Genomic DNA, 13801 nt, shown 5'->3' on the forward strand with positions numbered 1-13801 from the left:
TCCTTTGCAGAGTAATTGCCAGATCGATGGGGAGTATCCCAGCCCGAACTTCCACCACCTCTGGAAATTGTTCTATATGTGCAAGTTACTCTCAGGCAACACCTTTTATGCAGCAATTCTAGCTTAGCCCTGTATTTTCCATATTTGGTAATGCTTGCTCATAACTATAATCAATGTAATATCATCGAAAAAACTACTCCAACTAACATTCTCCTTCGTCGTTGAGTTGCCCGCCATTGTTTGGGAGGAGACCAGCAATCAGTCTTATCACCCGCTCTGACTTTTCAGAGGCTTCCAGAACATAGATGCCTAACCGAAGTCTGGCATCAGTCCAATTCTGACATAGTTTATCGCTGGCTTAGCTACAATTCTCCTTCCCTGAAGCGTCATCATCAGCATTGGTCTCCTCTTGGAAGATCACAACATCCCAACCCCATAGGGAGAAGACACCCACCTTGTGATGTTACCGGTTGCCACACCACCCCCTCCATTCTGAGCCCTGAGGGGCTTTACCGGAGGTTGTCTTTAGGCCCTCTAACTGATTACATCTCACAGTCATCAGCCAGGCCTCGATCGGGATGCCACTGATGTAAATGCCTCGGCAGACATTTTCATCAGTAAAATACATATCAAATTTCACCTTTACATAGGCCTCCCTCCTCTATGAATCATGAGACCTTGCCGTTGGTGAGGGGGCTTGAGTGCTCAGGGATACAGAGTAGCTGGACCGAAGGTGCAACCATATCGGAGAGGTATCTGTTGAGAGCCAGACTAAGGAATGATTCCTGAAAGAGGGCAGCAGCTCTTTCAGTAGTTGTTAGGGGCGTAAGTCACAATGACTTAAACGGCCATATCAACATCACTCAGTCCTCTGAGTACTGCGCAGCTGAAAGCAATGGAAAACTACAGCTGCTTTTTTTCCAAGAAAATGTGGCTCTCTGCATTTTCACATACCAATAATGGAGGCGCCTTCCTTGGTAAAATATTCCGGAGGTAAAATAGTCCCCCGTTCGGATCTCCGGGTGGGGACTACTAAGGAAGGGGTCACCAGAAAATTAAAAAATAACATTCTACGAGTCGGAGCGTGGAATGTTAGAAGCTTAAAAAAGGTTGGTAGGCTAGAAAATTTAAAAAAGGAAATGGGTAGGACAAATGTGGATATAGTAGGAATTAGTGAGGTTCGGTGGGAAGAGGAAGGCGACTTTTGGTCAGGTGATTTTAGAGTAATTAACTCAGCGTCAAATAATGGGCAGGCAGGAGTAGGTTTCGTGATGAACAAGAAGATAGGGAGGAGAGTGGAGTATTTCAAAACGCATAGCGATAGAATCATTGTAATAAGGATAAAATCAAAACCTAAACCGACAACGATTGTTAACGTCTATATGCCTACAAGCGCCCATGATGATGATGAGGTAGAGTGTGTATACGAAGAGATTGATGAAGCAATTAAACACGTAAAAGGAGATGAAAATTTAATAATAGTTGGAGATTGGAATGCAAGCATTGGAAAAGGCAAGGAAGGAAATATAGTGGGTGAATACGGGCTGGGCAAAAGGAATGAAAGAGGGGACCGACTTATAGAGTTTTGCACGAAGTATAATTTAGTAATTGCCAACACCCAATTTAAAAATCATAATAGAAGAATATACACTTGGAAAAAGCCAGGCGATACTGCAAGGTATCAGATAGATTATATCATGGTTAAGCAAAGATTTAGAAATCAACTCGTTGACTGCAAAACTTACCCTGGAGCAGACATTGATAGCGACCATAATTTGGTGATAATGAAATGTAGATTGAGGTTTAAAAACCTGAAGAAAAGGTGTCAGATGAATCGGTGGAATTTAGAGAAGCTTGAGGAAGAGGAGGTGAAGAAGATTTTTGAGGAGGACATCGCAAGAGGTCTGAGTAAAAAAGATAAGGTAGAAAATGTAGAAGAAGAATGGGAGAATGTTAAAAAGGAAATTCTTAAATCAGCAGAAGCAAACTTAGGCGGAATAAAGAGAACTGGTAGAAAACCTTGGGTTTCAGACGATATATTGCAGCTGATGGATGAACGTAGAAAATATAAGAATGTTAGTGATAAAGAAAGTAAAAGGAACTATCGGCAATTAAGAAATGCTATAAACAGGAAGTGCAAACTGGCGAAAGAAGAGTGGATTAAAGAAAAGTGTTCAGAAGTGGAAAGAGAAATGAATATTGGTAAAATAGACGGAGCATACAGGAAAGTTAAGGAAAATTTTGGGGTACATAAATTAAAATCTAATAATGTGTTAAACAAAGATGGTACACCTATATATAATACGAAAGGTAAAGTCGATAGATGGGTGGAATATATTGAAGAGTTATACGGAGGAAATGAATTAGAAAATGGTTTTATAGAGGAAGTTGAGGAGGATGAAATGGGAGAAACAATACTGAGATCTGAATTTAAGAGAGCATTAAAAGATTTAAATGGCAGAAAGGCTCCTGGAATAGACGGAATACCTGTAGAATTACTGCGCAGTGCAGGGGAGGAGGCGATTGATAGATTATACAAACTGGTGTGTAATATTTACGAAAAAGGGGAATTTCCGTCAGACTTCAAAAAAAGTGTTATAGTAATGATACCAAAGAAATCAGGGGCAGATAAATGTGAAGAATACAGAACAATTAGTTTAACTAGTCATGCATCAAAAATCTTAACTAGAATTCTATACAGAAGAATTGAGAGGAGAGTGGAGGAAGTGTTAGGAGAAGACCAATTTGGTTTCAGGAAAAGTATAGGGACAAGGGAAGCAATTTTAGGCCTCAGATTAATAGTAGAAGGAAGATTAAAGAAAAACAAACCAACATACTTGGCGTTTATAGACCTAGAAAAGGCATTCGATAACGTAGACTGGAATAAAATGTTCAGCATTTTAAAAAAATTAGGGTTCAAATACAGAGATAGAAGAACAATTGCTAACATGTACAGGAACCAAACAGCAACAGTAGCAATTGAAGAACATAAGAAAGAAGCCATAATAAGAAAGGGAGTCCGACAAGGATGTTCTCTATCTCCGTTACTTTTTAATCTTTACATGGAACTAGCAGTTAATGATGTTAAAGAACAATTTAGATTCGGAGTAACAGTACAAGGTGAAAAGATAAAGATGCTACGATTTGCTGATGATATAGTAATTCTAGCCGAGAATAAAAAGGATTTAGAAGAAACAATGAACGGCATAGATGAAGTCCTACGCAAGAACTATCGCATGAAAATAAACAAGAACAAAACAAAAGTAATGAAATGTAGTAGAAATAACAAAGATGGACCACTGAATGTGAAAATAGGAGGAGAAAAGATTATGGAGGTAGAAGAATTTTGTTATTTGGGAAGTAGAATTACTAAAGATGGACGAAGCAGGAGCGATATAAAATGCCGAATAGCACAAGCTAAACGAGCCTTCAGTAAGAAATATAAGTTGTTTACATCAAAAATTAATTTAAATGTCAGGAAAAGATTTTTGAAAGTGTATGTTTGGAGTGTCGCTTTATATGGAAGTGAAACTTGGACAATCGGAGTATCTGAGAAGAAAAGGTTAGAAGCTTTTGAAATGTGGTGCTATAGGAGAATGTTAAAAATCAGATGGGTGGATAAAGTGACAAATGAGGAGGTATTGCGGCAAATAGATGAAGAAAGAAGCATTTGGAAAAATATAGTTAAAAGAAGAGACAGACTTATAGGCCACATACTAAGACATCCTGGAATAGTCGCTTTAATTTTGGAAGGACAGGTAGAAGGGAAAAATTGTGTAGGCAGGCCACGTTTGGAATATGTAAAACAAATTGTTAGGGATGTAGGATGTAGAGGGTATACTGAAATGAAACGACTAGCACTAGATAGGGAATCTTGGAGAGCTGCATCAAACCAGTCAAATGACTGAAGACAAAAAAAAAAAAAAAAAAACATAGGCCTCAAATGGACATCTTCACATCCATGATTCTAACTTAACATGATTCCCTCAAAATAACTGACCGAAAACAAAAGTACAAACCCCACACCTAGTCCAGATTTGACAGCAGCATTCGTGACTGTGAATGCCTTAGAAAATGAACGAGTTTAAAGTTAAATCAATTTTACACTCATACCAATCAAAATTATGTTTTACGCAATATAGAAATTCAGACCTGCACTAAATAAGTTGACCAATTTAGGTCACCTAACAAGAGGAACGTAACCTCATTCCGGTCCTCACAGGAGCCGGGAACAAATCCCCTACCCTCACTCAGTCCCATCATGGAGTCTCACGCAGCATGTCCAAGTCACAACCACGACCGCCACTGGCGGAACGAAGGCATGCCCCCAGTCACATGGCTACCATACCCCGGCAGCGCAGTCCCCCATCAGTGGGAGCCCCAAATTGAATCACAAGCAACACCAATATAACCATGGTGACAATGCCAATACACATCTACCTCCAACCAATCCAATGCCTAGGTCGGAACCCTAGCCATCCGGGATCACACCACGATCGAGTACCTTGTACCTTGATTAAACTCCCTCTACAGACCTACACACCGCAATGGAGCGAAAAAACTAGGCACTGTGGACTACTCCTCGCAGATCATGCAGTTAATACGGAGATGCAGAAAGGATTGTATTCTCTCAAGTTCCCTAACAGCTTGTGAACGTTCGATCTCATATCGGGGACAGATGTAGAGGACATGGTCCACTGTATTATGAGTCCCACAATCTGGGCATTGACTCAAATCCACCAAACGAAATCTAGCTAACTCCTGAAAGGCACCATGCCCGGAGAGAAACTGTGTAATATAACAATTTAGGGAGACCCATCCAATCGCACCTAAATCAGACGCTATACGAAATATAATTGCAGATATTATGTGAACTATGATACCATATGAATTGCAGTTATTTCCCTAGGCTTCGAGGCAAGATTTTCAAATCCCTCAATGAGAGCTGTGAAAATCGCTCAGAAGAATTCAAGACGAGGTAATAATTTCCTCTTGATAGCTGCACTGTTATACACTTCGAGTTTGCTAGATAGGAGAACAAGCCATCTAGTTCCGCCATTGTGGGCCATGGAGCAGAGCTGCCAGTGAGAAAACTCTTCAATAAGTGGGTTCATACCTTCCCGGGTGGTCACCCCCTTTCACCACTTCTGAACCATCATTGTCAGAACCTGTATATCAGGAGGTCGAAGGAAAAAGCTCCAGCCCCCTTCTCTGTCTAGGCTCTTACCTATCTCTCTAAAGTTGGTCATGGTTGGAGATTCCCTGACGTAACAGTATACGAACAAAGTGATAAACTATCCAGATATATTGGACACAAGCCCACAAGTGTGATGACTAACTGCAGCGAGCCATGGGCAGCTGAAGACCTTCTGTATTCTCCTGTCACTCTTTGCTCCTCTTCGGCCACTACGGGATCAGATGTATGAAATTAAAGATCAACACACAGTTACAGATTACAGCCCTCGCTTTAAAAGAGCGTGAGCAGGACTAAGAGTAAATGCCGCTTTGCTCGTAACAGGGATTTGCAACCAGAAGTCATTGCCATGATGAGGTGGGTTTTTGAACACATTGTTGTCCAAATTCTCTGAATCCCCATGAAAAGGGTATGAATCGTCATAACAATAAGGGTACAAAACCGTTGTAACAGTTCTCAGACAGCAAGATTGTGTAACTGGAGAAGGTACACACTTGACCACCAGCTCAAAAATAGCCGTGAGAAAGACTTTATACAATGCAAATCTCTGCTCGTGAAAAGAGACTGGAGATTAGGAAATCACAACAGCCTCTGTCTTCTCCAGTGCTAATGCCAACCCAACTGGCCATCCAATCTCTGATCATGGCAAAGGAATTACAGATTTTTGTGGCCGCCTCCTACCATTTGCTCGCTATGACCACTAGGGCCAGGTTGTCAGCATATCCGAGTAGCATCTCATCCTGTGGAAACGCTAGATGGAAAACACCATTATAGGCCAGGTTCCAAAGCGTCAGACTGAGTACTGACCCCTGTGGCACTCCCCTATCAAGGCACCTCAACATGCCCATCCTGAACCTGGCACACCAAAGTACAGCCCTCAAGATATTACCGAACAGTCCTGCTCAGGTAATCAGGGTAACCCGAGGCTCATCAATGACCGCAGTATCTAGTTGTGAGAAATGAGGTTGAATGCACACACATTCTGCCCCTGCCACCTCACAGACAGACAGCGGGCACCGCATCGAGAGCACATCTACCACATTGGAAACCATACTGGTTCGGGGAGAGCCCACCCACCTCCTCCACCACTCCAGTTATCCTATGCTGTAGCATATGCCCCAGCACCTTGGCCAGCCCATCAATCATCGCCAAGGGCCTAAATGATTATGGGAGCTCCTTCCCCAGCTTGAGGACTAGCACCAGTCATTGACATTTCCATATTACAGGAAATATACCCTCAGTGAGACAACTATTATATGCATCTGGGAATGCATTTGGTTCAGCCCGAGCAGCCACCCTAATCACCAGATTCAGCAGCAAGTCTGAGGCTGGCGCATTATCCAGAGGTATTTGTGATACTGTGGCGTCAAGTTCCTCGCTGGTAAAAGGAGGTAGGGGCTCCACTTCACCCCTGTCGTCAGCCATAAGATCGTCACCATGGGGAAGGAGCCCCTCTATAATGTTGTGAACTCCCTACACATTCCAGGTTGGGAAGACTAAGTCTTAGAATTCTCTTTAGCAAGATCACATACAGTCTTCCCCATGGATCAGCCTCCACCTCTGCAATCGCCATCTCCAACATCATCGTTTTGATTCATGAATACAACTGACTAGTTCCCTCCTGCATTCCTTATAGTGGGCCACATATATCACTCTTAAGGAGTGCAAATACTCCCTGGTCATAAGTCTCCTGGCTTTGTGACACTTCACTCTCCTGGTGATTTGGAGGGCGACCTTTTCTGTTATACCCGCGTGGTAGTTCGGACAAACCTCCACAGTGTAGCTTTCTCCTCTGCCGTCCTATCGCCATGGATTCCACGGAAATCAAGCACCTCTTTGAAAGCCACAGGATCCATCTTCCTGATGCTCCAGCCAGTGTGTGTAGGTAACCCATCGCCACCAGATCTATTTTCAGAAATCGACATGTGTATAGCCTGATGGTCATTAGCCATGAACCTATCAGACACTTGCCGGTCTTGTATTCTCAATGCCAAACCTAGTATGGCAAAAGGGATATCAACCACTGACCCAGTCGTCCCCCTCCTTTAGGTGAAGGTGTTCTCATAGTTGAGATACTGAAGGTCCAAGATTCATTAGACTAACATGGGTATCTGTCCTGATCGACCCTCAAGTGGCCAACCAGGCATTAAAATCTCCCACCAACAGAGTCGGCTGATGTGTGGCAAGATCCCTTGTAAGTGAGTTAGAATTTCTTTGTACCGCTCTACGCTAATGTTTGGCAAGATATAGCAACGTTAGTAGTATATGTCACCAACCTTGGCCCTAGCATTTCTTATCACCTCTAGTGTACCACAGATTGGAAGAGACATACATGTCCAAATAGCCTCCTTCATCTTCCGATACAACCAACAGCCCAGAGCAGGGAAGATGAGAGCAATATCTGCACCCATCTCTGTGACACATCTGGCTAGCATATCTTGGGTCAGCGACACATGGTTCAAATTGATCTGTACGATCTTCATTTCCGGGTTGCTCACCGACTGGTTCTCCTAATTGCTCCCCTTTATGGTCTTCGTTGGGTACATGGCTACCAGTCCGGTGCCTCTCTACATTGCAGGTAAGACATTTAGAGATCTACCTGCAGTCTGCTGCATGATGCTCGTCTCCTCCACAATTAAAACAGGCACTGTTTCTGTCTGCTCCTTTGCAGTCCTTCGCCGTATGGCCTGTCTCATGATAGCGATAACATCATAGTCGATGTTGGGCTACATCCACTCTGCAGGAGATCAGTTCCATTCTCACTCTGCCCCACTTCCAGGAGAGCCTGCCTAAATGCAGTAGAAAGTCCTTGGAGGATCTTGTCTGTCTGGATATCATTTTCCAGATCTCACATAGTAATGGCAACTTTATCTTTATAAGGATGTTTCCCTCTTTTATTGCGGTCATTAGTGCCTGCTTAAAGGCAACAGTAGCTGCCTTTTCCTCCTTAACCTTGATTTCAACCCTGTCACCAGTCTTGAAGATAGACAATATTTCTGCAGTTGCTGATACCGGGACATCTGTCCTAATAGTCTTAAGCAGGTCTCTGTTCTCTCTGTTCACTCTTCTAGGCGGCAGGGAATTTACTCACTGGCGCAGTATTGTGATTGCAGCGTTCTCTGTCCTCAAACTCCAAGCTCTTGCAGACAAATGTGGCTGTATCCCACTCATAGATCTCAGAAAAGTTCCTATACAACCCCCACTATTCTGCGTAACCTTGACAAAGACATCCAACAGGCCCTGGGCAAGATCACTACCATCATCTGAGTCAATAAAGGTGATATAGATTTTATTCAACATCAGTGACTCATCACATGCTGCACCAATCAGTCTTGCCTCTAACATGACCGAGATGACATTCCCAACTCTAACGCCAGCCTTAGGAAGGAGCCAAGCCATTTGTAGATGCCTGATGGCAAGGGTATCCAGCACTCTACCCCCCCCCCCCCCTTCCGTTCATGAATGTCCACCATTGCAACCATGTTAAGCACTCCTTCTTTTCTGTCAGATATCCTTAGCTGTCCTGATCGGACAGCTAGGATAAGCCTTCTTAGGCCAGTTTTTTCTCAAGAAATTGCCATATGGGAGAGGAACCCCATTGTCCAGAGCGTCCAGTATGGGACAATCTATATTTTCCAGAGTTTGAGTGGTGGCCTCCATTGTTTGTCTTTACACATAATAAAGCGAGGCTCCCTGAACCATTTTTTGGAGCTCCTTAACAGCAATGTCGAGATCCACTTCTACCTCCTTAATGGATTTTCTGACAGTTTTGATAATATTCTTATGGAACTCCTTTACTAGTTTGTCCAGTCTTTTCACCAGGTCCATCAACTCCAAAAGTACCTCCTCCTCCTCTGTGGACTGCCTAGCCTTGCCCCTCTTTACACCACTCCTGCTATCCAAAGCAGGCCTAGGAGGAAGTCACTTGATCCGTAACTTTTTGCTGGGCAGATACCATAGTGGTGTTGGGATCTGTTCAGATGCAACCTCCATTCCATTGCAACATGAAGTTGCCGGCTCCACTGCAAGTTTGGTAGCTACCTTCTGTATTTCCTTCATAATGAAGGACTGGACAGAAAAAAATATCACTTGCTCGGTAATACACATCTCATTCCGAGTCCAATGAGGTGTCACACGCTCTTTTTTTTTAGGATGGTTGGGGTGGTGAGGTAAAATGTATGTCTTCAAATCTGAGGTCGGAATTTGGGAGGGTAAAAAGTTGGGGAGATCAAGATTTGCACAGATATGGAAGGAAAAGATATAAAATGAATGGGTGAAGAATTATAGGAAAAAGGAAATTCCCCCGAGTAATTAACATTAGCACTTAGAAAAATCATAAGAATTCTAAGTTCTTGACCCTTGCAAAGACACAATCAAATTAAAAAAATATATATATTATACTTATATTTATACTATGTTCTTGCATGCTGTGCAAGCACTCAATATTCTATAAGTTGATCATTAGTTCTTTAAACCAGGACATTCACAGAGGAAATGTGATTTAGTGCATGTAATAGATCAGAAATGCACAAAATGTATAATATATTATAAAATGTATATAATTATAATATATTTGTGTTTATATAAGATTCTTTGGGTTGATACACTGATAACAAATGATTTTAAAAGCACATAAATATGAAATTGTGGAGATTGAGCGAAAGAAGTTTTTAAATTTTAAACCCATGCAGAAGGAAAGAATTAGAAAGTTGAAATTTTGACCCAGATGAAAATGAAGTTCGTTGACTAAAGGTTTGTTCTTCAGTTCTCTAAAAACTGTTTAACAAAAGTTTAAATAGTTATAAGGAATGATGATTTTCCACATTTTTGTATTAAAAGACATTCAAGAATGTCTAATTCAGTCTTCCAGTTTGAAAAGAGTACCATGGGCTCAAATAATAAAAGAGCAATATCAAATTTTATTTAAGTTCATAGGAGGAAGGAAATAAAGATTTTATAAGCAGTAATATTGATATTGTCTGTGAGGGAAAATAATAAAAATAAAAGCAAGCTTGAACATTTTTCATAACAGTATTTATATGTATCATTTATATTATGTTATATATTTTAACTCCGTTTTTGTTAAAAAAAAAATTGAATTTAAGGTGTATATTACGTTGTTATATTATCATTATAATATTAGTATGTTATTAATTTAAATTTTCATGTATGTAAATATTATTTTATTGACACCAGAAAAATTAATCATATATTGTAACAAATATTCTATAATAATTTAAGATATAACATGTTATTTCAGTTAATTTTATCAATTTAAGTAAAAAAGTTAAAATTGAGTAATTTTAAGTAAATATAAAATGCCACAATTGTTATAAGACCATTTTAATAAAGTCTATTGAATTTTTTTCTGTCAAAATTAATTGTGGTTGATGTTAATTTTGTAGTTTGATATTGAAGTTAATGTGAGCAGCTTCAGTAACCACGTTCTAAGTTTTCAGTGTAATTTTCTTAAATTATGACAACTATTTCAAAATATGAATATCCATGTTTGTCATTTTAAAAGTACATTATTTTTAATTCTTAATAGAAATATTGATTTATACTTAAAATAGCTTTTTTGTGAGAATATAGAGATCATTCGGCTAAATAAAAAAATGTTTGCATTCTTTCTTTTTGCTCTCTTGTAAAATAAGCAAATTGGAGTTATGTTCCTCTGGTTCATAGTAAAAAAGTAGGTGAAGGGTTGTAACTTCAGGTCTATATGTATTCACTAATTCAAAATAATTATTACTCTTATATGTTTATAACTCTTATTTTATTTAGTTTCTGTTTTTGACTACCTAAAATTGAAACATATTTTTATATGTACATTACAATAAGAAACTGCTGATGTCTAGTCTATACACAGCTCGTGCATATGTAATTTTAATTTTCAGATATTTTATAATGTAGTAATAATAATAAATTATTTCTTAAAACTAGTTCTGATATATTCCTATTTTTGATAAATTGTCAAAAACATTTTCTAACATTTTTTTTTTATCTGAAGCTAGATATTTTATAATTATGTCTTAAAAGGAGAGAGAGTGAGAGCCTTAAATGTAAATACAATGATTTATTTCAAGATTCAAGTCTCTTAAGATAATTTGATGATTTATTTAAGATAATTTCTACTTGTTTTAGAACTTGTGAAGTGTATTTTGATTTTTCATTTTCATAAATTTTGCAGTAGTGTAAAACAAAATGCAAGTAAAGTATTAGAACTCCTATGTGATCTTAGACACTTAGGAGCAATGTCTTGCCCATTTTTTCTGTTTTCTTTGGTATTAATAAATGTCGTGCATCTAAATCACTCATATATAATTTTGAAAGAAGATTTAATTAAAAAGATTTTATTTTGTTGTTGTCGAAACAATATCATGTTTTTCTTGATAATTCTGTAAATGTTATGGATAGCATCTCCCTTCAGTGTATAAAAGTTTAGTTTTTTAAAAACCTTTCTCCAAGTCTGTCAAATGTATAGTCTTGTTGTACTGGTTGATCCAGTAATTCTTCCAGCAATCCTTCTAGATATCTGGTGATCTTTTTTTGAGGGGGATTAATTGGCAAGTGCAAAAAGATTTTTGTATCATACCTTATTAGCGTTATTTTTATTTTAAACCTTTGTAATCTACTGGAACAGATTTTTAAATATAGTTTCAACTTTCGATTTATCTTTATAATTTATTCTTTTATTTTCATGATCCTACTCTCTAAGGTGTTCCAGGTACTATAGAATTATTTCTTTATAAGAGTACGATTACTGTTTTGCTGTCCACAGTGTAATGTTAGGTATATTTATTTTTGTTTTTAAATTTGTTTACGTTATTTATAAAAAGTTTAATCTCATAGGTCACCATGGAGCAATACATATGATCCTCCACTTGAAGATGGCTCTATGCCGTCAGAAAGGTTGCGAAAATTAGAAATTGATGCAAACAATGCATTTGACCAGTACAGAGAAATGTATTTTGAAGGTGGTGTCTCATCTGTCTATTTATGGGATTTAGACCATGGATTTGCTGGTAATTATTATCTGTTGGTGTTGTTCTTTTCTATATTACTGAACTTTGTTTTCATTCAATTATATTTAAGAACCAAAGCAACATGGTATATGTGTTGAAATTTAAGATATCATTATGATCTATAATTATGTCAGCAGAAATTGGCTGAAAAATATTTTTATTTTTTATGTTGTTTTGATGCAGATAAATGTCAGTAATGGATTTTTAATGTGAATTCAGTGTTTTAACATTATTTTTATCATTTTCTTAAGCTTTACAGAAGTTTATAAAAAAATATTTTTCTTATTGAAATTTATATTCTATTATTAATTTTCAACCACTTTGTAAGTAATTTATATGAGCACGATTAATAATATTAGTTCAATATCATTGAATGAAATAGAGTGAATATTATACTTTTTATAAAAAATATTGGTAAAATAAGATCATATGTCTTTGTGCTGTCATCATCCTAGCTTTGAATTGTCTCCTCTTAAAGAAAGAAATAATTATTATATAGCTATTAATACAGAAATCCTCTACTCTCAACTTAATGTATTCTGTTTGAGTCTTTATAAATCAGATTTTTCAAGAATTGGGGAATATACTGATCAATTATTGTGTGGTATTTTTCTGAAAAGTTTTTCATGTCCATCCATTTTGCAAGGATTTATTTGATTAAGAAGGAGCATCCTCTATCTCTTCCTCTAAGTCTGAAGAGAGTGTATCCATCCATTCTAGTCTGATGCTCATCCTTTTTCAGTTCCTGTAACTCCTCAGTGGTCAGTTCTTCATTGTGTCCCTCCACTAATTCTTCCATATCATCACATACGTCCAATTCCATGGATCTGACTAGAGAAACAATATCCTTCACTGTAGAGGCCCTTTCAGTTACTGCTTGTGACCAAAATTTTCCCAAACGGAATTTATTGTTCTGTGGGAAACTTTCCCCCAAGCTTTGTCAATGAGGAATGTACAATATTAAAATGATCTTTCCAGAACTCTCTGAGTTAATTCTGTCTCATGGGTTACTTGAAAGCACCTCTGGAATAATGCTTTAGTGTAAAGTTTCTTGAAATTGCTCATAAGTAATTTCAAGACCTGATGCATGGGCTGAATGAGTCATATTAGGGGGAAAGGAACTTTACAGCAATGAAATCAAATTCAGGTAAAACATAATCCTTCAAGCTTGGTGGGTGAGCAGGAGCATTATCCATTAGGAGGAGAGCCTTCAAAGGCAGTTTGTTCCCAACTAAATAAATTTTTACACTTGGCCCTATCACAACATTAAGCCATTCACTGAAATATTGCCTCGTTACCCAAGCATTGCTATTTGACCTCCACATCATAGGCAGCTGACACTTCTGGACTTTATTTTTTAAATGCCCTTGGGTTTTCAGAGTGCTATATCAATAAAGGCTTCATTTTGCAATCTCCATTAGCATTGCCACAGAACAAGAGAGTTAGTTAGCTTGTCCTTCATTGGCTTGTGCCCTGGCAATGACTTCTCTTCTTGTGTGAAATAGTTCCTGTTTGGCATTTTCTTCCAAAACAGGCCAGTTTCATCATAATTGAATCTTGTTTGGGAATAAAACGCACACTT

The 13801-nt window shown here is 38.5% G+C and overlaps 1 protein-coding gene across 5 annotated transcripts in view; it reads left to right on the forward strand.

Annotated features, from left to right (window-relative positions):
• Positions 1-13801, forward strand: part of cpb (F-actin-capping protein subunit beta) — a 66323-nt gene that overhangs the window by 18126 nt on the left and 34396 nt on the right. For all 5 annotated transcript variants that reach the window (XM_075382138.1, XM_075382139.1, XM_075382135.1 and 2 more), the window contains exon 3: positions 12047-12219. In XM_075382138.1, coding sequence (XP_075238253.1) covers positions 12047-12219 — 173 coding nt within the window. The remainder of the gene's footprint in view (positions 1-12046; positions 12220-13801) is intronic.

Source organism: Lycorma delicatula, chromosome 1 (assembly GCF_047948215.1).
Source record: "Lycorma delicatula isolate Av1 chromosome 1, ASM4794821v1, whole genome shotgun sequence".
Classification (NCBI taxonomy): Eukaryota; Metazoa; Arthropoda; class Insecta; order Hemiptera; family Fulgoridae; genus Lycorma; species Lycorma delicatula.